The sequence below is a fragment of the Chiloscyllium punctatum genome, chromosome 16, assembly GCF_047496795.1.
Source record: "Chiloscyllium punctatum isolate Juve2018m chromosome 16, sChiPun1.3, whole genome shotgun sequence".
Classification (NCBI taxonomy): Eukaryota; Metazoa; Chordata; class Chondrichthyes; order Orectolobiformes; family Hemiscylliidae; genus Chiloscyllium; species Chiloscyllium punctatum.
The window spans coordinates 26144625-26169005 of NC_092754.1; the positions used below are offsets into that span (position 1 = coordinate 26144625).

Below are 24381 nucleotides of genomic sequence, written 5' to 3' on the forward strand. Positions count from 1 at the left end.
CCTTAGAAATAAATTCCCAAAGCCAAAACAATGCCACAAGACAAATATGAATCTTCCAATAAATACCCATCAGGTTTAATGAAGTATTTGATAATTCAGTAGACTATTTTCAGGATTCCACCTCACTTGCTCAAGCCAGCAGTGACCATATATTACATGACTTTCCATAAGTGTTTAGTCCTTAGTTCTAAACACTTCTTTCCATACACAAATGGATCAAACTGCGCACAATAAATAGGAGTCATTAGCTCTTTTTGTCAATGACAATTTTAATGTACAACTTTCAGAAGTCAAATTAAATACAGCACAGCAATAAGAATTTCTATTACTTGCACACAGGTAGAATTGATCCACAACAGAACGGTACTGTACACGAAATATTGAGGCTGAGAAAATCATCCTAAGGAGATTGGTTCTGTGAAGAAATAATTTCAATAATTAGTTTAGAGTTTAATTTGGCATCATTAATTAAGTGATATTTTATTACAAGGGCAACATAGAAAATTGCATTATCAATACCCCACCCCATCAAGAAAAACTGGTAGGCTTAAATAGCAGAAAAGATGGACACTAAACAGATATTTGCATGAGGGCACCAGCCTCAGGGTGGAGAGGGTAAGGATGAGAGGTTGAGAGAGGCGAGGAGTGAGGCTAGAGTGGGACAGATGGAGTGTTTTGGGGTGGGAGGGTGCTGGAGGAGTTGAGAGGGGTGCAAGAGAGAAAACATAGTAGAGGAAGACCTTCAAAAAGGCACAAAGCCTCTGGGCAGGGCACTGGTGATGGCAAGGGAAAGAATCTGGGAAAAGAATTCTATTTGCACCTTTAAGACTGTCAATTTTGTCTGTCTCTGTATTGGCAAATTCCCAGGAACAAGTCAGTTTCAGCATCAGTTGGAGAAATTCATCACGTATAAAGCAGAAAGAGGGGGACTCAGGGAAGATTCTCATAGATATTGAATTTGAGAGGACTTTAGGTACTCTACTGGTTGTGAAAGCTATTCCTAGTTGAATCTTGACCATACATGACTGATTTAAATCAAAGTACATTCATAACATATACAATACAAGCTCAGGTTTAGCTCAAGTAGCTCATTCACACAACTGAACTTCCTTTCCTATTTGTATACACATTGAGTCATAGCGCATGAAGACAGACCCCTCGGTCCAACTCCCTCACGCCGACTAGACCTTGGCCCATTTGCCAGCATTCCATCCATATCCATGTAAACCTTTCTATTCACATAACTATCCAGATGCCTAATTATACCTGCTTCCACTACTTCTTTGGCAGCTTGTTCCATACATGCACCATCCTTTGTGTGAAAATGTTACCACTCAGGTCCTTTGTAAATCTTTCCCCTCTCACCCTAAACCTGTGCCCTCTTGTTTTAAACCCTGCCACCCTGAGAAAAAGACCATGGCTATTCACGCTATCCATGTCTTTCATTATTTTCTAAACCTCTAAGATGACACCTCAGCTACCGAAGCTCCAGGGGGAAAAAAAACCCAGCCTATTCAGCCACTCTATAACTCTAACCCTCCCGTCCCAGCAACATCCTTAAATCCTTTCTGCACTAGCTCAAGTTTTACAACATTATTTCTATAGAAGGACAACCAAAATTGAACACAATATTCGAAAAGTGGCCTCACCAATATCCTGTACAAATGCAACATGATGCCCCAACTCCTATATTCAATGTTCTGACCAATGAAGGCAAGTGTGCCAAACACCTTTTCACCACCCTGTGCGACTCCACTTTCACTCGCCATTTAAACCTAAAGCAACTCAATTTCAGTAGTTTTGATTCACTTTAAGTTTAGTGGTTTTTAAATCAAACAAAAGGGGCATGTTACATTTACAGCTTATCAAGTAAAGTTGTATTACGCTCCCTGACCAGAAAGCTCTGCAATTTCAAAGGTCTCGCTGCCCTTTCATACATCAAAGAGGTTGTTTGTCATATTGTTGACCAAATATTTACTACAGAAGGCATTACAGTAAAGTCCAACGTAGTGCTCATCTTATAATGGAGCTGTAACTGAAGATCGTAAATAACTAACATCTAACCACCCTCACAAAGCAAGATTATACTTTACTGTAAACCTCAATATCCTCAACTCTGGATAAAAACAAACATGATCCAAATGTTGCATTTTAAAGTACAAACCACATTCTTTAATACTGTATATGGTGGTTGATTCTTAATTGCCATCTTAGCAATTAGGGATTGGGAATAAATGCTGATCTGGTCAGCAATGCCCACACCCTATGAATGAATATAAAAAGTTGATTTGCAAAAAAAAAAAACAATATTCAATTTTTTAAAACCTGTCATAAACGAGCATTGAAACAGCTTAATCAACATCTACTAGGAAAACTTGTAAAATTAATAACACTTCAAATTTGCCAAATCTTTCTTAAGAAAGAAACTCTGGTATTCCACTATAGCATTTCGTTTAAAACTGAACTATACAAATAATGTTCTGTCCAGCTACAATTTTCAATACCAGTGAGGAGCTCCATCCTGTAAATATATTGTGCAAACCTGAAGGACCTGGGAAACGGAGGAAACATACGTTCAAACAAACAAAAAGAAGGAGAGATGACATGTACTGCAGGGATCATCCTTTAATCAGTTGATCAATGCCCATGGCACAAACAGAAGTGCCATAAGAGGCACAAATGTTGTAGGCAAGTCAACCACTACAGCAAGACTCCCTAATGTAATTATCTCATTTCTCTGTCGATGACATGCAGTGGAAAATAGATTGAGGGAGCACTGTTGGGAGTGCTGGTTACTTTTCTCCCAGTATGAAGCTGTGGCACAGATGTGGTGGACTAGAAGGTCATATCCCCTTTGATCACAATTCCAGCTTGCGCATACATGACCTGGTAGCATCTGTCCTGTGACATTGACTACACTCTCTGAAAATTAGAATATAGTACCTGTACTCACTTTGACAAATTTTCCATGCATAAGGTATGGAGATTGCAAATCATTCTGGCAGTTAGCATAGGCCATTCCTATACCCATTCCTGCACCAAAACTAATCGGCCAAACACGCCCTATACAGAAGAAAAAAAAACATTAGACTCAAATTCCAGAACTGACATTTTTGTTTAATAGGGGCAGCTATTTGGTCCATTGAGTCTGCACTGGGTCCTTTGGAAAGTCAAGCAGTTCATCCCACACAACCCTGAAATTATTTCAAGTAATTATCCCACTAGTGAATTTGTATCTAGCATAGTAAGGCAGTGCATTCCAAACCTACTTACTTTCTTAGTGTTCTGATACAAATTCACTCGCTGGATATTTACTTCAAGTAATTTCAGGGTTGTGGGGAAAGCTTCAGGGTGTCAAATGAAGTGTTTGACTTTTCAAAGGAGCCATATTTGGGTACAGTTCCATAATCACAGATTGCCTCAGATGACCATACTTCATCTACATTTAGGCAATGACAGTCTATATACTATCCAATCACGAAGGGGTAACAGTGGGATGTTTGGGGAGGGTAGAGAAGCAATAAACCCTAAAATTTTTGCCTTACCCAGTATTAGCTTTCTAGCAGTGCTCAGAAGGTACAACACTAGTTGCACTGACACATCTATCACTAACCTGACAACAGCGAACTCAGCATAAACCAAGCACTGTACCTAGGTCGAATGTCTGTTTAGCATAGTGATGGTTAATAGCGGTATTAGAGAAGAAAGAGCATCAATTATTTTCATGAATGTGGCAAATCAGTTTTGCTTTTTTCTGAAGTTACATATTAAGAAGCACTCTATATCAGCCTGTGAATGGCTCAAATCTCTTGTCTTTATCCTTCCAGACTTCACTTCTCAGTTATGTCACTCAAGTCATGTATTGATTCATATACACTTGATAAATACACAATAATACTTACGCTTAAAAGCAACAACAGAAAATACAATTCCTAAGCCAAGGCCAACACCTGAAAAGTAAAAACAGACATTTTTAAAAACTTGAAATTTAACCATCAAAAGCCATAAGCTAAAGCACATTAGTCTTGAAACCACTTAAGACTATTGGCATTGCAGCATCTAACATTTCTGTACTGTCATAGTTTGAAGAGTCACATGTCTTTTTTGTACTTATTTTCCAGAACCCAGCATCAACCCAATCAACACTGGACGAGTCTATCAACCTTTCCTCTCACAGACCTCAAAGATCATCAGGGTGGGGGGACGAGGTGGTATTAAGCAAATTTAGGCTTTTCATCTTGAAAGAGAATCTTCCTCGGGGGCAACTAACACAATTATAACTTGGAGTCAAGTTATAGTGTTCAACAAATTGCAGGAACTACTGCAGGGGGAGAAAAAACTTCCGCCTGCACAACTGTGAATTTCAGCTTGTCTGGTACTATTAGTCTTTACAGATTGATTGTATAAAGAAACAGACAGGTACCTACTAACAAACTAGTAAATGAACACACTTCAACTTGGTGCTAATTAGTTCCACATCAGAGACTTTATGACCAGACCCCCTCACTCCAAAAAAAGTCTACAGTTTTTTTTTGCATTGAAGGCTCCCTAATGGCTTCATGAACTATTTGGGGATGTAGTTGGAACATATAAATGAGGGAGGTCTCCGCTGAATTAGTTGATCTAGGGCAAAACTACTGAGAAAGGTAACTGAGGGACAGGTTTTCCACTTGCAGTAGAAGGATATCTACAAGGTAAGCATGAGAAAGATTTAATAAAGGACCTGAGGGGTAGCATTTTCTACAAAGAATGTGGTGAGTGTACGGAACAAGCTGCCAGAGGTACTGGTGAAGTTGGGTACAATTACAACATTTAAAAGGCATCTGGATGGATACACGAATAGGAAGGGTTGAGGGGGATATGGGCCAAATGCCGGCAAATGTGCCTAGATCAGACTGGGATGTCTGGTCAGTGCAAACGAGTTGGACCAAAGGGTCTGTTTCTGTGCTAATGTCTTGCTTTGTGTGAACATCAACCGATGACCTAGATGAGTTGTGAAGTCACATGAATGACTTACACTTTGCTGAGGTACTTTAGTGCCGCCAGTAGGAAGTTAGGAGAAATGTTGGCAATAAGTGGAAGAGGTCAAAATTCAAAACCTCACATTAGTAAATGAGGCAAGAAGTGAGGAAGAGTTGCAAAACAAAATCAGTTACTACCATAAGGAATATGACATTTAAGCTGTTGCAACATTACAAGTCATTGATGAACAATTTAGATGAGGACTGTGGGAAGCTAGAGGAGTGATTGCTGGGCCTCTTGCTGAGATATTTGTATCATCGATAGTCACAGGTGAGGTGCTGGAAGACTGGAGGCTGGCAAACGTGGTGCCACTGTTTAAGGGCAGTAAAGACAAGCCCTAAAGACAAAACTATAGACCAGTGAGCCTTACCTGTGTGGTGGGCAAGTTGTTGGAGGGAATCCTGAGGGACAGGATGTACATGTATTTGGAAAGGCAAGGACTGATTCGGGATAGTCAACATGGCTTTATGCGTGGGAAATCATGTCTCACAAACTTGATTGAGTTTTTTGAAGAAGTAACAAAGAAGATTGATGAGGTCAGAGCAGTAGATATGATCTATGTGGACTTCAGTCAGCCATTCGACAAGGTTCTCCATGGGAGACTGATTATCAAGGTTAGATCTCATGGAATACAGGGAGGACTAGCCATTTGGATACAGAACTGGCTCAAAAGATAGAAGACAGAGGGTAGTGGTGGAGGGTTGTGTTTCAGACTGGAGGCCTGTGACCAGTGGAGTGCCACAAGGATCGGTGCTTGGCCCTCTACTTTTTGTCATTTACATAAATGATTTGGGTGTGAGCATAAGAAGTACAGTTAGTAAGTTTGCAGATGACACCAAAATTGGAGGTGTAGTGGACAGCAAAGAGGGTTACCTCAGATTATAACAGGATCTGGACCAGATGGGTTGAGAAGTGGCAGATGGAGTTTAATTCAGATAAATGAGAGGTGCTGCATTTTGGGAAAGCAAATCTTAGCAGGACTTATACACTTAATGGTAAGGTCAGAGGGAGTGTTGCTGAACAAAGACCTTGGAGAGCAGGTTCATAGCTCCTTGAAAGTGGAGTCACAAGTAGATAGGATAGTGAAGGCGGCATTTGGTATGCTTTCCTTTATTGGTCAGAATATTGAGTACAGGAGTTGGGAGGTCATGTTGTGGCTGTACAGGACATTGGTTAGGCCACTGTTGGAATATTGTGTGCAATTCTGGTCTCCTTCCTATCGGAAAGATGTTGTGAAACTTGAAAGGGTTCAGAAAAGATTTAGAAGGAAGTTGCCAGGGTTGGAGGATCTGAGCTACAGGGAGAGGCTGAACAGGCTGGGGCTGTTTTCCCTGGAGCGTTGGAGGCTGAGGGGTGACCTTATAGAGGTTTACAAAACTATGAGGGGTATGGATAGGATAAATCGGCAAAGTCTTTTCTCTGGGGTCAGGGAGTGCAGAACTAGAGGGCATATGTTTAGGGCGAGAGGGGAAAGATATAAAAGACTCGGGGGGCAACATTTTCACATAGAGGGTGGTACGTGTATGGAATGAACTGCCAGAGGATGTGGAGGAGGCTGGTACAATTGCAACATTTAAGGGCATTTGGATGGGTATATGAATAGGAAGGGTTTGGAGGGATATGGGCCAGGTGCTGGCAGGTGGGACTAGATTGGGTTGGGATAAGATTGGGTTGGGATATCTGGTCGGCATGGACAGGTTGGACTGAAGGGGTCTGTTTCCAAGCTGTACATCTCTATGACTTGAAATGTCACAGTATACAAGAAAAACTGAATTAGCATAGATGGAAGTTGGATGACTCACACCTACATGATAGGTCATGATAGCCTCTTTCCATGCTGTAAAAACCTATGATTCAAATGAACTGGAAATTAAACTGCACATACAACAGCAATCTTACATCAGACTGTCACCACATTTAAGAGCATTGTGAAGAATTTTCTATCATAATTTGAAGATTAAATTAGCAATAGAATTTTAGATCTTGAATCATGCTCAGAATTTAAGCTAAAATGTAAAATAAAAATTCAATATTCATGTAGTCAGTACTAAATACGACCTTTCAATCTTCATTAGGGTAGAACAGTAGTGTGAGAAGACTGGTTCATGTTCTACCATTATTCACGAATTAAACCAGGAACCACAGACCAGCAGCCTGACATTGGGGTGAGGAAGTTATTCGCAAACAATTATGATAAAATAAACTTAGATTTGGAAAGACATAAGTTAATCAAGAAGAGCCAGCATGAATTTAATGATTAAAGGCCAAACATGTCAAAGGATTCAAACAAATTAGACATGATACAGTTTAGGGTGTAGGTTTGTTCGCTGAGCTGTGGGTTGGTTATCCAGACGTTTCATTACCTGGCTAGGTAACATCAGTGGTGACCTCCAAGTGAAGCGAAACTGTTGTCTCCTGCTTTCTATTTATATGTTTGTCCTGGATGGGGTTCCCGGGGTTTGTGGGGAGGTCATTTCCTGTTCGTTTTCTGAGGGGTTGATAGATGGTATCTAGATCTATGTGTTTGTTTATGGCATTGTGGTTGGAGTGCCAGGCCTCTAGGAATTCTCTGGCATGTCTTTGCATAGCCTGTCCCAGGATAGAGGTGTTGTCCCAGTCAAAGAAGTTTCAGAAATGACAGCCAGACTACTAAGACCTCTCAGAATCCTAGTAGCACACAAACCCACCAACACTCTCAAACAAAAACTAAAACTAAAAAGACCCAGTACAACCCATGGACAAAACCAACGTCATCTACAAAATTCCATGCAAGGACTGCCACAAACACTACGTAGGACAAACAGGAAGAAAGTTAGCCACCAGAATACACGAACACCAGCTAGCCACAAAAAGACACGACCCTCTCTCCCTTGTGGTGGGCGACACGGTGGCACAGTGGTTAGCACTGCTGCCTCACAGCGCCAGAGACCCGGGTTCAATTCCCGCCTCAGGCGACTAACTGTGTGGAGTTTGCACGTCTGCGTGGGTTTCCTCCGGGTGCTCCGGTTTCCTCCCACAGTCCAAAGATGTGCAGGTCAGGTGAATTGGCCATGCTAAATAGCCCGTAGTGTTAGGTGAAGGGGTAAATGTAGGGGTATGGGTGGGTTGCGCTTCGGCGGGGCGGTGTGGACTTGTTGGGCTGAAGGGCCTGTTTCCACACTAAGTAATCTAATCTAATCTAATCTAATCTAATCTCGTAGCCCTACACATGGATGAAAATAACCACCATTTCGACTGGGACAATACATCTATCCTGGGACATGCTATGCAAAGACATGCCAGAGAATTCCTAGAGGCCTGGCACTCCAACCACAACGCCAAAAACAAACACATAGACCTAGATACCATCTATCAACCCCTCAGAAAACGAACAGGAAATGACATCACCACAAACCCCAGGAACCCCATTCAGGAGAAGGATATAAATAGAAAGCAGGAGACAACAGCTTCGCTTCACTTGGAGGTCGCCACTGATGATGTTACCTAGCCAGGTAATGAAACGTCTGAATATCAAACCTACAGCTCTGTGAGCAAACCTACACCCTAAACCTCAACCTGAGCTACAAACCTTGCAAAAACATGATACAGTGAAAGATTAGGTAGATATTGCATATCGAGTCATAGCCACAGAGATGTGCAGCATGGAAACAGACCCTTCAGTCCAATTCGTCCATGCCAACCAGTGGCCTTTCAGAAGGTATTCAACAAAGTATCACTTATGAAGCTTATTGAAGATAGCAGCTTGTGGAATTAAAGTGAAACTAGCAGTGCAGATGCTACATTTAATTAGCAATGCAATGAAAAGCGTGGCAATGGTTTGCAATTCTTCAGGCTGGAAGATGGTTCTCAGTGGTGTTACCCAAGGACTAATTTGGATCCTTTTTTGTACTTTTGTACTTTATAAAAAAATGATCTTGACTTGGGTGCAGGGAGCAGCATTATGCAACGTCCAGATGATACAAAACTTGGCAAAGTAGGAGAGAGTCTTAGGAATAGTTATAGATTTCAAAGCAACACAAATAGGGAAATGAGCACAAGCTTAACAGATGAAGCTCATCAGAGAGGAGGTAACATCCTGATAAAATGAGAGGTTTTGATAGTGTATACAGAAAAAAAAAATTCCCTCTGATGTGAGTCAATAACTAGAGGTCACAGATCCATAATACTGACAAGATAGGAAACCAGGAGAATTTTTTCTAATTCAGCAGTAAAGAATTGAAATCTCTATCTGAAAAAGGAACCGGATTTTATAAATAAGAGTGGAGCAGCTACTAGAGGATAAGGAGCTTGCGCATTTGGACAGAAAACAGGGTGGTGCAAGTAAACATGTTTGAGCTTTGAAAAAGCCAACAAGGGCACAATGGGCCAAACAGCTTCCTGTGCTGCAAGTTTCTGTGGCTGAGTATTTAATTCCATTATAAACTTCATTAACAGCATTAAACCTAATCTGCAGTAATGTCGCAATTACGAAAAAGTCAATTTAATCCCCTACTGAAGATTCTGACCATTAGATCAGCAAGAATTTGAGAACTTGTTTTGTTCCAAGCATTTTTGAACCTCAAAGCCCCCCACAATTAACAATTTCCGAAAATACTATGCACAGAAATTATACCTAACTAGTACAAGTTAACCATCAACAAGAATGTACAAAATGGGGAATGATTTCGACCTTTCACCTTCATCTCTGCTGCACACCACCTGTCTCCCAGACAGAGATGCATTAAGGTCTTTTTCTGTTGCCCTTAACCCTAGGGCTGGGGCCCACGAGAAGGGACTTTACAAAGAGGTCAAGTCTGCCTTTTGCAACACATCTTTCGTCTTTTTAAGAAAAAAAAACTCTGTTGGCAACAACTTTCCAACTATTTAAACTACATAATGAAATTTGTGAACTTTACAAAAATAAGCTCAGTACAAGGCATGATTTAATCAGGAGAAAAGCAGGCATGCAGTCGGTCAATGCTGCAGTTGACTATTTAGTGTTCACATTTCAATTGCAAAGCCATTTATACGTAGGAGTGTTGATCATATAGAACTGCATTTCAGTGGGTTGAACTTCAATACTGGCTGCTTGTATACGTTGCAAGACTACGACTTTATTTAACCTTAATGTAAAGAATACATTAAAACATGAATGCAGTTCTAAACAAATGAAACATGGTAGACCAAGATTCCAAGATACAACAAAATGTTAAGGGGCCTTAATATTGAAACATTCTAATCCGAATTAAAATCAAGTTTTAAGTTTCAATACTATCCAGGTGACTTATAACCACATTCATTAGCTCTAAACTGTTTTATTCTCATCCCACACAAGATTATACCCAGAGTAGTGCCAAAGGAGACTGACTGGATGCACAAATACACTGGATCCCAATGTGAACCTCTCCAATATATGCAGCACAGATAAAAAGCTGGTAAGATCAGGAAAAAAACCTCCAAATTAATCACAAAGGACCAAAGTTGAAACATTGCAGAAGCTAGCCTTGTTAAGATTCAGTGTCCAGTAAACAATATGCTGTGTATACTCAAGTAAAAGTCAGTCAATGTAAAAGACAACCCTCTATTTTTAGCCAAAAAAAATTTGGAATTTTCCATACATCGAGTAAACATAACCCTCATTCTTCAAAAGATAACATCAACATTTTTTTTCTTTATTCGTTTCGAGATCATTTGGGCTTCTGCTAATGATATGGTATTTTGGCCTGCAAGTCATGCAACAGACCCTCAAAAGTAGTATCAATTTAATAGTTGACTCCATAAATTTAATCAAAAACAAACAAACAGTCTTAAAATATTCAACTTTTACACAAGTTTATATAGTATATAATTAAATATAAACTATTTGGACTGCAATCTTGAGAGACACTTGGAAACTTAATTTCTGTTTCAGAGATGACCTTTGAATCAAATTGCATCCCTAGCAATTCTTTGATCCTTCTGGCAGCAAAAATAAATGCCATTCAATCAGCTGAAGGCACAGTTAACTAAAGTGAATGAAAAATGGCCAGTTTGACTGGTGAGTGAAACCTTCAGAGTATGTTTGCAACAGAGGTGAAAGTTCATAAAATGGTGTCAAAAATCTGCTCAATTAAAAATGGATATAGATATGGATTTAGAGTATAGCCATGCCTTTCATTACCTCTGGTTGTCTAAAGCACTTTGCACCTAAACTAATTACCAAGTCTGATCACTACTGTCCGGAGAAGGTTGGTTAGCTCAATTGCCTGGATGGCCAGTTTGCAAAGAAACACCAACAGCATGGCTTCAATTGCTACACCGAGCTAAGGTTATCAACTCCAGGGGATACCATTATCCACCATTACCCCATCTGAAAAACAACTGTTCAATAACGTTATCTGCTGTCTGTCCTTCAAGAGGACAAATGTTTATCCTCACAGCTAGTGCCTCTTTCATCCCACAGGCAGCAACTCTGCTAACAATTCTGTTTTGTTGTATTTTCATCAAATGCTGTTTGGAAATTAGAATTGTACATCCCCTCAACAATCCATTCCATGACTTCATCCAGACACGTAGTAACAACCTACCCCAGAAATGCTTCAGGGCAAACAGAATATAATTCTCCCAATTTTAGTACTTTACCCAAAATATCAGTAAAAAAAGTGATGAACTGGAATCAGCATTTTCAGTTAGACGACTACACAAATCACCAGCAACAGACACTAGAAAAGGGAAATCAGGATGTGCATATCAGAGAAAGATTCAGGTAAACACTATCAATGAATCAAAAAGCAGTTTTTAAGAATTCAGGAAATTGCCCAAGACTATGGATCATGGAAGTTAGGCAATTCCGTCCTTAATCACAACAGTCTTTTCAACCCACAAATGACTTTAATTTACTCCATAGGTAATTCAGGCATGTCCATGATTGTGGTTTTATCATCAGCCATCTAGCAAATAAGTTTATAGGGTTCTTGTGGTGCACTGGTAACATACCTACTTCTAGACCAGTAGACCTGGGTTCAAGTCCTACATAGTCCAGGGGTGTTAAAGAACATCTCTGAACAGGTTGTTTAGAAAATACCTATATTTCTCTTCTAAACCAAGATTAGGCAAGAAATGTTGTCGCCACTGAGAGACGATACACAACAAAAACCTAGATAGTCACATAAAAGGAGTACCTAAATAGCACCAAAGTGCAAAAATCAGTAAGAAGAAACAACTGTTGCTTTATTCGTACATTTCAAAACAGTCACTTAGAGATAGGTATTAGGTTAACTGCAGCATTTGAAGAGTAAAAATATAACTGATCATTACAATTTCAGCAATTTCTGAATTGATCAGTATCAGTTTCTACTTGGAAAATGGAAAACTATCAACTGTGCCTTACAGCTGAAAGAATCTGTGCAAGTCTCCAATTCAGTCTAACTGATAAACCAGTCTCTATGACGACTAAATTAAATAAGAAACATTTCTAAAATGCTTCTTTAGCTCAAATTTGTAAATGGTGAGAAAATGAATGAGCATCAAGAGCTGTTAAACAAAATTTTTTTTTAAAGTATAAGATTTTCCCATTTTGCGATCTGTAGCATACAGCAGTAGTGCAGAAAGACTCAAAAAGGTAGATGAAAAATTACAATCCATTTTCCCCACAACATCCAAACTAGTGGTTTTATTTCTGGGCAACCACACTTAAGGAGAATTATTTTAGAACTGTCAGCAGATTGTAGAATTATCATGAGGGAAACATGGAAAAGCCTGTTTCAATTTTCCCCTTATTTATGAAAAAAAATAAATGTACTAGAAGGTCAGGCAGAAAGTGAACTCATTAGCACCTCTAATTTTTAACATTCTCAGTTTCCATTTCAGGGCAACACACTTGGATAATAAACTTTTCACAGAAGCAAAATGCCATTAATTACGCCACTGTCTTTGTAAGATTTTACTGTGATGTTGCTGCCTACAGTCACACAAAGTTTAAATTGGCATTAAAAATCAATTGCATTTTGTATGGAATTCTGACAGTATTTTGTATCATGTCTCTGTCAAAACAAACACCGACATGAAGTGTGACTTAAAGATTTTAACGACTGAACATTTTTATCTCAAACGGTCCCCCAAAATCTGTAGCCACATCCTGTTTGAAAACAACATCTAAACTTTCAAAAATCCACATAGACCTTTTCCAATTTGGCAGACTTTGCTGAAAAAAATTCAGGAACATCCAAAGATTCAAATACGAAAGCATATGAAGACCAGCAGCAATGAGTTGTTGAAGTGGAGACTCCAATCATCATTTTATGGTCACATACCTAAGTAAGCAGGGGTTGATCGAGCAATCCTAGGGATGCTATTGTCAGGCATAAATGGTGGATGAAAGCTGATTAAAATCTTGGGGCAAACAAAACAAAAAGCACATTACCCTAAATATCACTGTCTCACACATCATAAGACACTGAGGAAGGTTAATCAAAGTTTAATTCACTGAAGCTATTTGACTTAGAGGAAAAGCCTAGACTTTTCAAATGCTGTAAACGAAATGAAATAAAAAAATGCACTTTGAATTGACTTACTTAAACATAAATGAACAAACTCCCTTAACAGTTGACATTCTGTACTTCAATTCATGATATATAAATCAAAAGCACACACTTAAGTGACTGAACAAAGTCCATGTAGAGTGGCTATTTTCAAATTTTTCATCAAGTTGCAATTCTGTGGAATTATATGTTTCATGTTGTACTTCATGATACACAGTGCTCAGTAACCTTTTACATGTATATTTTGCAGAGTGCCCACAAGCAGAAGAAATTGAATTATAGAAGACAGAGGTGGAGGGCAGGGACAGCGAGAGTGGGGGAGGGGGGAAGAAAACAAAAACAGGAAACAAATTGGTGCCCCCTTTAAAATTAAATTCTTTAAGAACTCTATATTTAGTCTATCCTATGTTGCAAGAGCTTATTTAACTATGTTACAGTAATAGTTTACCAACAGTGAAGAAATATCTAGCACATGAGAAACAAAAGAAATGCCATAAGAGTCACCAAGGTTATGATGTTGGATGTTCCATGTTCCAAATTTAATCAAGCCCACACTACTTTATTTTCAATGCAGAATGGGGGAGAATTGGGTGTTTAGTTCTTTAAAGAAATGAAAACTCACCTTCAAATAGAAGTGGGCAAGGAGGTAATTCTATCATCTTAAGTAGCTATCATGATCACTGGCCAAGAGGATACAGACAGGTGATTGGAACAGCGTTAACCACCAGCTCACAATTAAGGGATATCAACTTGTTTAAGTGGGAAATGAGAGAGGTCATGACAATCCAGGAGAATGAGCCACCAGCTTCTTGGGAAAAGCTAGGAGTTCCCCTCTATCAGCTCAAGGGAAGAACAAAGTCAGCAAAAAATCAGGGACAAAAAAAACTTCAAAACCTTATGTGTTTTTGCCTGTTCCGTGATCCTACACGATCACTTTGAGATCAGGAAAGTATTTTCATCTGTCATGGGTGCATATTTCCTTTGTCTAATTAAATAACGTATTATCTAAACTGCTGCATCTTAAACTCAATAACCGATCTGAAAATTGCTTTCAGATGGCCAATTACCTCAGGTAACTGTGATAAGAACACCCAAAAATCTAACAGACAAAATAAGTAATTGTGAGGGTTATTGGGAGAGATCTAATAGACAATGTAAACCCACAGCTCAAAACACATTGATTTGCATTTATATAGCACCTTTTGCATAATAAAACATTATGGCACTTTATAGTATCAAACAAAAATTCACAGCTTAAGGCAGACTGCAATAGAACAGTCTAATGCAGGAAAGGGCTAGTGAAGAGGTGTCATATATACGAGGGAACTACCATTAATTAAAAGCTTGACAGGGAAGGATAGAAGGTGGAGGACAGAAGACGTGAGGCAGATAATGTAGGTTTGTACAAGAGAAAAGAAAGAGATAGCAGAGCAAGGGCAACAGTTACAGCAGGATAAGGAAGAACAGCACAGAAGAAAGCAAAGCACAAGCGCAAGAGCAGCATCCGAGAAGATCAGATATAAGTAATGCAGTGGATAAAAAGAGATCGAAACAACCAAAAGGACAAGAGAACAACCATCAAGAGTGGGACCGAGAAGTCAGAGGAGACAAAAGGTGGAAGAAGGCAATATGAATAAGGATCTGGAAAAGGGAAGACAGAACAAGAGCAAACAAGTGAAAGAGTTATGACTTCTTACTTATATTACTTTGTTAATTCATTTAATAGTCATTGACCTCTGAGTTCTCTGAAAACACAGGCTAACATGTTAAATAGAGCATGAAGAAGTTTTAAGCACTGAGTAAAAAGCCTGATGAGAGTATTAACCTCAATAAACCTTCATTCCTTTATGACACATTTTTGAAGTAAGAGTACAAATGGATTGAGTTCAATTTCAACATACTCCGGTCCATCAAATTTACAAATGTAAACTTCAAATATAGCTAAAAATTGCAACTACAGAAAAGTGTACGAAATAACAATACAGCTACCAAGTCAAGGAATTTTATTCAATCAAAATAATCAGCAAACTGTTTAAGATGAGCACTCTATTACTCTCCAATCATTTCATTTATACTGTCATTGATGCATTTTTATTCATGAAATTAATCCGATTTCTTTCCTTCCTTCTGAAGATTAGCTGTCCTGAGAGAATGGCACTCAATATTACCTACAAGTTCCAGTCTGTTTCCTTTATAAATGCGGATTTTGATTTCTGAACTTTATCTGCAATTTACCAATTTTACTACAATTGATCAACATGGTTTGAGTTATCAATCTGCCTCTGTGCTCAGCCCTTCAAGCACAGGATATAAGCTGAACACGCTGACCATTATGATGCCTCAATGCCACAGATAGTGTGCAGCTCAAATAGTTAAGCCCATCTTGTACAATACTTCCGAAGCCAAGTTATTAGATTTGGGCTGTCATGGAAACTTTTGACCCATTTCACTAGACAAAGTTGCCAGATGACTCTTGGGATTTAAATTGTTTTTTATAATTTGATACTGATTGATGGAAACAAGTATCACATTAAATTAAATAGTACATGAGCAATTAGCCTGGCCAATAGCCTTAAATGTAGAAGCGGCTTCAAACTGGAACAGAAGTCTTATTGTTCTCTGAAACATTAATATTCTGTTGAGTGTTCCCACAATATCTGTATTATTTATGAAGTGCACTAATGGTAGTTTGTGCTGTAGATCCAGTTCTATTGGGACTAGCTGGAGGATGCCAAAACTCATTTGAAGTGTGACCTTTATAACCCTTCAGTAAAAGGTGGGCTTCATTATCCATTTCCAAACTGAATTTGAGCTTACTGCTTCAGATCAACCTTGCATTTTATCCAAGTGTTTTAATGTCAATTTGAGTGTTCTGATTTAGGATTTTAACAATCAAGCCTTAAAGACAAATTATTTTTTAAAACACATTTTATACCTGAATCTCTCAACTGCTGTGAAGACAGACATAATCTCATTGGTCTATTTAAAGACAAAAAACAATTTCTCTGAATAGAAAGGTTAATGGTTTAATAAGGGTAATCATGCTAAAAATCAATCCAGCAGTCCTTCTATACTCATATAGAGAGAGAGTACATTGTCATGCTGCATCTGCCTTTGTGTAGCAATTTGAAATGGTAATTTAGCTAATGGAGTTTTAGTAACTGAAAACAGATGGTCTTATTTCCATATTTATTTGTGCTTTTGTGATTTGTAAATGCCATCTGTATAAAATTATGAGAAGTGCAGTGACCTATATAGAGTATGAGATTACACAAACATTACTGACTAGCTTCAGACAAAATGTCCTTTCTTCCCTTGGTTTCCACAAAATTTCCCCTACCTGATAGGTCTTCATGCACAGACTGGTAATGCCTTTTGTAATTAGGCAGAGACCACAAACTTGCTGGCAAGGCTGTCCGCTTCTGCCTCCCTTCCAGGGAGATGTTACAATCCATGCATTCAACATCACTCAGATAAGAGAGTCAGAGTTACATCCATTCCCAATTCATGACATACAGAAAGCTGGAGCAATTTTAAAAGTTTTCTTTTTTTCTTGGCCCTGCTGCAGAATCCGATTGCTGACAGTTGTACGACTTAGCTATTATTAAACAGGAAACAAGGACCTACCTTGATTGTCCAAAATTCAGAAGTACCTCACTAAAAGTTACATTTCAAAACAATATAATTGACTGAGTTAAAAATATTATTTGAACATTTTGCTAAATGTTTTTCCTAAGAAGCCAGTCAGTTAATGAATTGACACTTAAATGAACAGGTTGGAAGTTGTTTTTCGTAAAAAGAGCTAACATTTAGTCTCAGCTAATGTGGTATAACCTTTTGATAACAGAAGTGAGTTACATTCAGTTCCTCCCTCTTACAAAACAGGAGAAACAGGCTATTTGGCCCAACGAGCCTCTCCGCCATTTAATAAGATCACGTTTGATCTCTTTAGGATTTCAATGCCACATCTGCACCTACCCCTCAGCAACCTCTAAGTCTCTTGGCTAACAGTGAAGCTATGTGCATCAGCCTTTAAAATATTCAGTGATGCCACTTCTTTTGCTTTCTGAGGCAGAATTTCAAAGTTGCACAACCCTAAAAAAGAATTCTCAACTCAGGTGACCATTAATTTTAAAAAAAAGAGTGTCCCCTAGTTCTGGACACACCCCAAGATGAAACATTCTTTATGGAATATGGGCTTGGTGAACTGGGCCAACATTTATTGTCCACCCCTAATTGCTCAGGGAGCAGTTAAGCTTTGACCACATTGCTGTGAGCTTGCAGTGACATGTAGGCCAAATCTGGTAAGGACGACCGAATTCTTTCCCTAAAGGACATGAGTGAACCAGATAGGTTTTTACAACAATCAACAACAGTTACATGGTTAGCATTAAACAAATCCAAAATTTCCCCATCTACCATGGTGGGATTAACCCATGCCTCCAAAACATTAACTAGGGGTTCTGCCACTACCCCTCTGTTTCCTCTATGTCCACCTTGTCAAGGCCATTCAGGATCGTACACATTTCAATCAAGTCATCCCTCATTCTTCTAAACTTAATTGAAAAAAGCCTAACCTATCCAACCAGCCAATCTTCATAAGATAACTCACTCATTCCAGGTATCAATTCAGTAAACCTCCTCTATACCACCTCCAATGCACTATTAACTCCCTATGGTCATTCTCTATAAGACCTACATTCACCTTGAGTCTTTTCCTTTTAAACACCTGCAGAAACTCTTTTTGAATTTCTTGCTAACTTCCTCAAATTCCAATTTCACCTCTCGATTAAACATTAATCCCTCTGATATTCTTTATATTGCATGTGGACTGCACTCATTTTTGTGCAGTTACAGGTTATTTTCTAAACAACCTGTTCACAGAAGTTACTGCACACCCCTGGAGCAGGTGGGACTTGAATCAGGATCGCTGGCCCAGACAGAGAGACATTACCACTTGTGCCACAATAGCCATTTGCTCACGTACATGCTTTCTCAAGTCTGACATGTTCCGTAACTTTTTTTTTAAATGAGCCAAAGATGGTGGTTGGTCCTCACGAGAGGTTTTCTTTATGCAGGAATATATTTATTGAGTGTCCTGAGCTATCCCATGACATGTCTGCCAGGGATCTCTGTTGATCTATACCCTAGCATTGTGTACCATTTCATTAAAGCTAGCAGCTTTCATGCCCATACAGATGTCCTTACTTCAACTTCAAATACTTGTCCAAGACCAATCTTCCACCTTTCAAACAACGTAAATTCCAACCATGGTGGGATTGCTGCCATTTAAGCTTTATTCAGAGTTCATTAACTAATCCAGTCACATTACACAACACAAAGTTTCATATAGATTGCCCTCTGGTCAGTTCCAGAACTTGTAACCCTAACAAACTTTCTTACAAGCATTCTGTGAACCCCTTATCCAGGCTACTTCTGCCAATCTTGTTTTTCCTGTGTAAATGTACATTAAAGTCACCCAAAATATTGGGTGTCACTGGAGTAGGGGCTCCACAAACATCCCCATCCTCAATGCTGCAACAGCTCGGCACATCAGTGCAAAAGCTAAGGTTGAAACATTTGCAGCAATCTCAGCCAGAAGTGAATAATGCATCTCTGCCTCCTTCAGGAGGTCCCCAGCACTATAGACACCAGTTTTCAGCCAATTTGATTCACTCCATGTGATATTAAGAAACGGTTGGAGGCACCAGATACCGCAAAGGCTATGTGCCCTGACAACAATCCAGCAATGGTACTGAAGAGTTGTGCCTCAGAACTTGCCCCACCACTAGCCATGTATCTCCAACACAGTTACAGGCATCCTCCTGACCATGAGGAAAATTGTCCAGGTATGTCTTGTACACAAAAAGCAGGACAAATCCAATACAGCCAATTACTGTCCCATTAGTCTATTTTCAATCGTTAGTAAAGTGATGGAAGGTGTCATTAACAGGGCTATCAGCATCCCCTCAGCACTAACCTGTTCAGTGATATCCAGTTTGGGTTCTGTCAGGGCTACTCAGCTCCTGACCTCATGACTTGGACAAAAGAGCTAAATTCCAGAAGTGAGTTAAGAGTGACAGCCCATGACATCAAAGCTGCATTCGACCAAATGTGGCATCACGGAGCCCGAGCAAAACTGGAATCAAATCCGTATCAGGGCAAACTCTCCTCTGTTTGGAGTCATACCTGGCATGTAGGAAGATGGTTGCGGTTGTTGGAGTCAATAATTTCATCTCTAGGACATCTCTGCAGGAGTTCCTCAGGTCAATGTCTTCGGCCCAATCATCTTCAATTGCTTCATTAATGACCTCCCCCCAATAAGGTCAGAAATGGGTATGTTCCTATGATTCCACAACGTCCAGCATCATTCACAATTCCTCCAATACTGAAGCAGTCTATGTTCAAATTCAACAAGATCTGGGCAATATCCAGGCATGGGCTGACAAGTGACAAGTAACATTCAAGTCACACAAACGCCAGGTAACGACCATCTCCAAAAAGAGACAGCTCAATCACCATCCCTTGACGTTCAATGGTGTTACCATCACAGATTCCCCCACTATCAACATCCTTTGACCAGAAACTCAACTGGACTCATCACAAACACAGTGGCTACAAGAGCAGGTCAGAGTATAGGAATATTGCAGCAAATAATTCACCTCCTAAATCCCCAAAGTCTGGCCACTATTAGTCAATTTCCTCAGAGTTTTCAATCTGCAGATATCCTCCCCCCCAGTACTTTTTCTGGTTTACTGCTGCTTGGTGTTACTTCAAAATGGAAAACATGTTGTGACGTTTGTCTTTTTTTTCTGTTATAGAATCTCTACCGTGTAGAAATAGGCCATTTTGCCCATCAAGTCTTCACCTCTGAACAGTATCCCACCCAGACCCACCACCCACACCCTATCCTTGTAATCATGCATTTCCCATGGCTAACCCAGCTAACCTGCATAATCCTTAACGCTACGTGAATTTAGCATGGGCAATCTACCTAACAGTGAGGATGGTTCGCATGTGGAATGAACTTCCTGAGGAAGTAGTGGATGTGGGTACAATTACAACGTTTAAAAGATATTTGGATAAGTACATGAATAGGAAAGTTTTGGAGGGATATGGGCCAGGTGCAGGTAGACGGGACTTGTTTAATTTGGGATTATATTCAGTATGGACTGGTTAGACTGGAGGATCTGTTTCCATGTTGTATGATTGTATACAAGGCACAAGTCAAGAGTATGATGGAATATTCCCCACTTACCTGGATTGCTGTTGCAACATACAAGCTTGACAACATCCAGGTTGATTGGCACCAGATCCACAAGCATCAACTCCATCCCCCACCAATGCTCACTAGCAGCAGTGCGTACTAAGATAGATTGCAGAAATTCATCTAAGATCCTCAGGCAGCACCATCCAAACCCATGACCACTTCAATCGAGAAGGACAAGGGCAGCAAATACATGGGATCATCACCAACTACAAATTTTCCTCCAAGCCACTCGTAATCTTGACTTGAAAATATATCACCATTCCTTCACTGTTGCTGGGTCAAAATCCTGGAATTCCCTTCCTAAGGGCATTATGGGTCAACTGGCAGCATTTGGACTGCAGTGGTTCAAAGCAGCAGCTCACCACCACCTTCTCAAGGGCAACTAGGACAAGCAATAAAAATGTTGGGCAGCCAGCCTTGTTCACATCCCACAAGTGAATTTTAAAAAAGACAAACTCCAGTTTTGCTTATCTTTGTCATACCTATTTTGATTGTTGCTGCATTTGTACCATGTCTTCCTGTACTTCTGACCCTCATTTCACACATTACTATTTTCTTCTTTTACCTTATATTTGCACTTTGATATGCCACATTTTCCACATTTGACTCCATGCCCTCACTATTTTAATTTTAAATCTTCTCAGCTTTGCTAGATATGCTATTCGCAATAATACCAGCCTCAGCACAGTTCAAGTGTAGACAGTCCCAGCAATGCAGCCCTCACTTTGTCCAATACTAGTTCCACTGCTCCCAATAAACCAGAATTCACATCTTCCCCACTAGTTTTTAGACCACATGTTCATCTCTCTAATTTTATGTACTCTGTGCCAATTTTCATGCAACTCCAGTAATAATTCAGAGAAGTTCTGCCTTCTAATTTAGCTCATACCTCCTCACAAACATTATACAAAACATCTTCCTAGTTCTAGCTACATTATTGAGACCTATGGAGATTATCACCAGTGGATTCTCTCCCACCCACTACAACTTTCACTCCACTTATCTGTACGTGACAATAAATCTAATTTGCCTAATCTTGCACAAAGTACAAAATATTTAGTTTTGCACAGTATGGACATGTATCCTGGAGCAATTACTAGGGAAAACAAAATTGAACAGTTCTGTTAATTGAAAAAACTTAACATGACAAGTTTATGTCTAATTGTTGTGTTATCAATTGAAAAGGGTAAAATATTGTTACTAACATGAGTGGAACCAGGAGCTGGATCCTCAGTTTAAATGTTATCTAAAAACCAGCTTCAACAACAATACATTCCCACTGCACGCCAGGAGTGTGGCAACTGAGAGTCAAAATTTAAGTTGCATATACAAACCCACATTCTTTTGTTATGAGACAGCTATCAATTCTTTACTTAAAAAGCACAAACTCTGTATACAATTCAAACCATCTTGGAGCATTATCATCACATGTGGCAAGTTGACAGAGATTAGCTTTGGCAGGAGCAGAAAGTATAGCATGCAATCTTACACAAGAAATAACAAAATACATTTAATGGTGGAGTAAGAAAATACTTCCAACTACAAGGAAAATAGAACGTAGGGAAACAAATACCAACTGGAATCATGGCAATGGTTCCAGAATGAAGGAGCATAATCTTAAACGTTTAGAATTTTAAAATGACTCACATTTGTGGTTACTTATCAACTGTGTTATAACGAAAAGTGACATTTGGGGTGTCTGACATCACTCTCGGAACAGTAAATTCCTTTTTACCTCTACATTGCAAATAATGACACATGTGGCTACTTTTTCTTCAAGCCCATTCACTTACTCTAACAAGTAGAATTATGCCTTGCATCCAGACATTACAGACTGTCAAATTAATATACTTCTAAGGCTTTCATAAAAACAAATCTGTATTTAGTTCATAATACAAAGTTCAGTAAACTGGTGTTAAAAACTGGGATGCTGAGCCACAAAAGACTAAGGAATTTAATCAAAACAAATTCATAATATTAAAACGTATCAAGGAAATTCTTGTCTAATACAATATCAACTGTCTTTCCACTTTCTTCTTTTCCCCTTCATTTTTGTAAGGTATTTACTCTTGTTGAGACATGGTGCTACCAACACCAAACACTCTCCACTGCTTTATTCACATGGCACTACTGCGATACATGAATAAGTGACAAAGCTATTCAGCAACTAAGGTCAAAATTGTGAACACAATCCTGTCACTGTAAAGCCATTAGGAACAAAGATTATTGTGACCACATGAATTAAAAGCACCTAGCAGTAAAGTGTAATACTAAATTTCATTGTTCCATAATTAGCTGCGTATGGAGACAGTATTTCAGAATAACAGCAAAATACATTCCTGAGCAATATGAATAATAAATTATTGAATGTATTAAAAGAAATGCATGTTTTTTCCTGAAATGTACTGTTATTGATACATTAAATCCTGTTAAAACTGGATCAATATACTCACAATAAAAACCAGAAGATCCTGAGCTTGACATATAGTTTGTGCAGTGAATTAAGTTCAGCAAGGATACTAAGGGAGTTACAGGGGTAGCCTTGGGTGACCATAAGATGTAGGAGCAGTATTAGGCCATTTGGCCCCTGGAGTCTGGTTCACCACAAGATCATGGCTGATGCATTTCTCAATTCCATTCACTTGCCTTCTCCCTGTAACATTTGACCCCCTTACTAATCAAAATCCCTTATCTATCTGTCTTAATACACTCAATGACTTGGCCTCCAGTGAAAGAATTACCACTAATAATTCTTACTTTAATTTACTTTGCAATCATCCATGCTGGGTGTTGGGCAAGGACAGGATCAAGTTTAATCATGGAGAGTAACACATCCAAAGATCACTTATACTTGGTTCACACATGAATTATTATTTGGAGACAGCATCAGAGGATTGCTCGGACCCCATTAATTCATGCAGGGGTACAGTTCATATCTTCAGGAGGGCAAGAGTGGAGAAAATTCATTTCAAAAAATTCTAATACTGTGTTGTAACATCACCTCCCAATAACTAACTACATGACCTAGAAAGTGGTTTCCAAATCTGATCGTTTTTGTGTCAGCTGTAAACCACATTGACAAACATAATTAACTAAAGTGGCATTTCTAAATGCCATTTAATAAAGTTTGAAAGTAAAACAACAAGCTAACATAGCATTAATGCCAACACTGTAGCTCGGAAATTAGCAGGAGCTGCTACAGATGCATAGTATTTTGGTTACAGCTTTGCTCTCAGTGACACGCAACACACCCTGTTACTTAGCTCGATTTTAAAAAGGAAAAACTGTTCTTACCTCCCATCATCGTTTACAATTACTATTCTCTATAAATATTTAATAACTTCTCTTGGCAAATCAAAGCATTGCATCAGAGCAGATTCATGCCGAGTAAGAAAATCCTTACTGAACAATGATGGCAATTTCCTTCCTCCATTCCTGAAGGTGGATCACTGCAGAAGCTATTCTACACTTATCTTCCATTTTTTTTTAAACCAAGGGGTCATTTACCAATGTGTGAGCCAAGTTAAGTACTGGCAAGCTAAAGATTAAGATCTTACACAATTCAGTTTCAAGCCTATCTAAAGTTTACAC

At 39.1% G+C, this 24381-nt stretch overlaps 2 protein-coding genes across 3 annotated transcripts in view; both read right to left on the reverse strand.

Annotated features, from left to right (window-relative positions):
- Positions 1-24381, reverse strand: part of nbl1 (NBL1, DAN family BMP antagonist) — a 76885-nt gene that overhangs the window by 46119 nt on the left and 6385 nt on the right. The gene's annotated exons all lie outside the window — the stretch shown is intronic.
- micos10 (mitochondrial contact site and cristae organizing system subunit 10) overlaps positions 250-24381 on the reverse strand; it is a 30525-nt gene continuing 6393 nt past the window's right edge. The window contains exons 2-4 of the mRNA XM_072586524.1: positions 3903-3950; positions 2954-3063; positions 250-415 (exon numbers count right to left, since the gene is read on the reverse strand). Of these exons, the coding sequence (XP_072442625.1) occupies positions 401-415; positions 2954-3063; positions 3903-3950 (173 nt within the window). The 3' untranslated portion in view covers positions 250-400. The remainder of the gene's footprint in view (positions 416-2953; positions 3064-3902; positions 3951-24381) is intronic.